This window comes from Olea europaea, unplaced genomic scaffold (assembly GCF_002742605.1).
Source record: "Olea europaea var. sylvestris unplaced genomic scaffold, O_europaea_v1 scaffold398, whole genome shotgun sequence".
Lineage (NCBI taxonomy): Eukaryota > Viridiplantae > Streptophyta > Magnoliopsida > Lamiales > Oleaceae > Olea > Olea europaea.
In genome coordinates this window covers 514551-518822 of record NW_019259379.1, presented here as the reverse complement: position 1 = coordinate 518822, position 4272 = coordinate 514551, and the positions used below count along the sequence as shown (strand labels likewise).

The 4272-nt window shown below is 32.5% G+C and overlaps 1 protein-coding gene across 1 annotated transcript; it reads left to right on the top strand.

The window, feature by feature from the left end:
- The first annotated feature begins 543 nt into the window (after window positions 1-543).
- LOC111387294 (auxin-responsive protein IAA33-like) lies at window positions 544-1563 on the top strand. Its single transcript, XM_023011844.1, has 2 exons — window positions 544-1158; window positions 1289-1563. Exons 1-2 carry the CDS (start codon window positions 725-727, stop codon window positions 1368-1370), a joined length of 516 nt encoding a protein of 171 aa, XP_022867612.1. The 5' UTR covers window positions 544-724; the 3' UTR covers window positions 1371-1563.
- The last annotated feature ends 2709 nt before the right edge of the window (window positions 1564-4272 follow it).

Below are 4272 nucleotides of genomic sequence, written 5' to 3'. Positions count from 1 at the left end.
TAGTGTTTTTTTTTTTTTTTAAATGAACGGCTGAAAAAGAAGGATTTTTTTATTTATTTATGTGTAATATTATTTTATAAAAGATTGTGTAATAGAAAATACGAGAGAAAAAAATAAAATGTAATTTAATGAGTACCAAACGGGGCTTTATTTGGTACCCTCAAGTGACAGGTTTCCCTTATTGAAGAACACGATGACATTTGTTAGTTGGCCTCAAAATTTGAACAATATAGGTACTACAGTGATCATTCACACAACGCATATGTATTTAGCAAAAAATTATGTGAAACTATCATGTACGTGGGTTTTGATAAACGAATTGGGGCCGTGACAGGGCGCCTGTATGGTGAGGGCGACCTATCACGGCCCTGCTACCGTAACAAAACCTTATGTATATATAAGCATAATTCTCAAAATTTAAGTGAAATCTGAATTTGTACAGACAATTAATGGCAGCTTTGAAGTTGGAAAATCATAGGTCTCCAGGTTAGCCCTGTTTCAGACCAACCCCCGACATTTGTGCCCACTTCTTCTATATATACGACATACACACAGCAAACACATATTTACGAAAGTTTACACACGAACGCAACCCCCTGGCCCACCCACGTCCATGACCTAAATCCTCCTTCCATTCAGTTCTCTTTCTGATTTGTTCTTTTCCGAAGTTTTACAAAATTTGTTGATTCTGTAAAGAAAAGTTTGATCAAGAGCATCTAAAACAATGAGCAATTTCGATTCACAAAGGCAAGAATCACTGAAAAGGCGTTGGCAGGAGCAGTCGATCAACCATTCAACTCCATCAAATTTCTATAACAAACTAAATAACACGGCTCCTTCGACAGTGCCCTTCATGGGAAACCCTAAAAATCTCCAAACTTTTTCAGGTTTCTTGGACGATGATCTTGTTTCGTCAGTGGTGCCACCGGTGACGGTGGTGTTGGAAGGCCGTTCGATCTGCCCGCGGATTAGTCTTCACAAACATGGAAGCTACGAAAGCCTGGCAAAGGCTTTGAGACAAATGTTTGTTGATGAGGATGCATCGTCGTCGTCTGATAATGATGTTGGTCTTGATCTTTCGAATGCTGTTCCTGGTCACCTCATTGCATATGAAGACATGGAAAATGATCTTCTTCTTGTTGGTGACCTGAACTGGAAGTAAGATAATCACTTATTTTGTAGTCCTTTTTGCTGCTGCTCTATTTTTTTTTTTTTGTGTGTGAGTGAGAGGAGAGGGAGCACAATCTTGAAATTATTTTCAAGATCTAATAATTATTTGCATCTGCAGGGATTTTGTTAGAGTGGCGAAAAGGATTCGAATCTTACCGGCAAAGGGTAGATCAAGAACACAGAAAAAGGAGGTGAATTAAATTAAACTGCTGCTGGTTGATCAGTTTTCAGTTCTATGAAATTTGAGAAAAAACTGGAAACCCTTTCTGAATTGAAAGGTCATTGAACTAATTGGGCGTGGAAACATTTGAATTATGGAACCATTGAAAATTATAAGTTGTATCCTGTAAACCAATGTTATCCAATTATCAGGAGTAAAATTAATTTTCCTTCTTATAATTTGTCTTTAATTAAGTCGTACTGTGCTTGATGAATGTAAATTATCTTTGGCTTTGGTTAATTAAACTCATTAGCTTATTTTCAAAAATCAGAGGGAAGGGATGGAAATTCAATTTATTAATCACACGGAATACAATTTGTTTACCCTAAAATTAACAAGAAATGCTTAAATTTTAATGCAACATGTTATTAACAACTGGACTTCCCTTGCAGTAAAACATATCCTCTGGTCTGCTGCATTTTTTTATATTTTCCTTCAATTATTTATCTACCACTTGAATCCAACAAAAATATATGATTTCACAAAATCATTAATTTGCTTAAAACATCAATATTGCCAGTAAATATTGTCTTTTCTGTTTTTTTACAGTGGATAAATAGTCATTTAATCCTTGATTTTGATAAAATGTTGTGGCGTTAAATGCTTGAGGCAGACTGAGAAATTATTTAAAGATTTAACCAATTCATTCTCCAGCAAGGCTAGAAATATTATAATTTACATTGCGAAAAAAAGGCCAAAATAACAATAATAATTAATTAAGTGGCCAAAAAGAAGAATGAAAAGATCAAATCCGTGCTCAGTCTTGGGAATTCAAAAATAATTTAATATTTATCGATATAATACAGCCACTGCTCTTCATTTTCTACACACTAAATATGTCCTATATATCCATGAAATTTAATTCTTAATCGATGTTTGAAAATAAAAATAAACTTTTGGAACATGTATATCATATGCTATTTGAAAATAATTAGGTAGACTTAAACAAAAGAGATGTAATAAAATTTGTTGTCATGTCCATTCTAATATACAAACATGCCATTTGCCACTTGCAAGTTACAAACATTATGCCAAAAATTTAACGATTTTGCTACTTGTATATAAAAATGGTACATAAGCAGTTATCGAAAATGATGTGAAGAGAAAAGATTTGATGAAAAGATTGACCGTATCTTAAACTGACAAACAATAAAGTGTTATATGGACATTATGTAATCCTTTACATAAATTTTGATATACTTGTAGTAAAATCCAAAATTTAATAATGTTAAAACAGCTTTTGGTTTATGGGTGGACAACTTCTGTTTGGTGAAATTATGGACCCATTTTGTGTAATTAATTAATTAATACTGGTTTTTTCATGTGCTTAATAAACCTAATTAAAGAAACAAACGAGATTGGTCCTTCCTATAATCTCTTTTTGCTTTAATAATCAATATACTTTTAATGACATTCGTGCATTATACGAGAATCTCAAGTCCTATCCTATTGCATTATAGATTCTATTTTTTTCTCTGTCCTTTTTTTTTTTTTCTTTTTTCTTTTATTCCCCTCTACCACGTATTGACTTTCACGATTATATAGAAAGGCAGATTAGAATTTGGAGGCAAGAAATCCTACAAGTACAATTTTAATGTAATTGTAGAAGTATATTTGATAGCTCATGCATGCATTAAATCACTCTAATATTCGTTTTCCATATATATGGTATTAGAGCAAATTGTTTTAAAACAAAAACTATGAATCTAACTTATGTTGAGACTCATTTTATAAATCATTTTCCATAGAATTTTTTTCTTTGTCCTTTCTTTTTTTTTTCTTTTGTTCGCCTCAACCACGGATTGACTTTCGCGATTATATAGAAAGCCGGGTTTGAATTTAGAGGCAAGAAACCCTACAAGGTACAATTTAACGTAACTGTAAAAGTATATTTGACAGCTCATACAAGCATTAAATCACTCTAATATTCGTTTTCCATATAAATAGCATTACAGCAAATTTCTTTTAAACAAAAACTGTGAATCTAACTTATGTTATACTCATTTTATAAACTGTTTAAAAACACTCGAATCACTTTTATCCACACATTTCAAGGAACTCATAAGTAATACTCAAATTATTCAACACTCATTTTATTTATAAATACTTCCTATAAATGCTTTTAGGTAACTATGTTTTTTGTATATAGGAAAATCCTATAACAACAATAGAACGTAACTTTTACATTAAGAGGGAATCACTATAAGTTGTGCAATTTTGCATTGCTTTAATTTTTTTTTGAATCATAGAACTCATAACATTTTCTTAAATTCAAAGCCGAAGTAGAGAATTAACTTCACACAGTATCTAGCATGCCCACGGATTTGATAATTTTGCCTTCAGCTATGGAACTCAAAGCAAATCCAACTGCTAGCCAACGTGCAATAAAGCAGCATTTAGCGTACCGGATACATTTAAGATATGGAAAAAGGACAATCACTAATAGCACGTATGGTTTACATCGTTTTCATGGTGCATTAAAACAATGTCACTTTGTCAAAACGTAGATTTTCGTATCACAAGAAGTTAACAAAAATTCAATGCGATCCCATCAAAATACTTGTCAAAATTCACAAAATTGTTTATCAACATATATAAAACGTCCATGGATCATGACTATATACGTACGTCACATGTGCGTGAAAAGTATTACAAATGAAATATGCTACTTGTACATACTGTGATGTCCATAACGGTATTCATCCCCTCACATTGAAAGGGACCTACTTTGAATAAATTATATTTTATTCAAAGTGGATCTCCCTCCATGAAAAGGGTGGAGGGGATGAACACCGTTATAAACACTCTAATGTATGTGTAGCATCTTTCTTTACAAATATGATATTGAGACATCCCACATCAATGCAACCACTTGCACACTC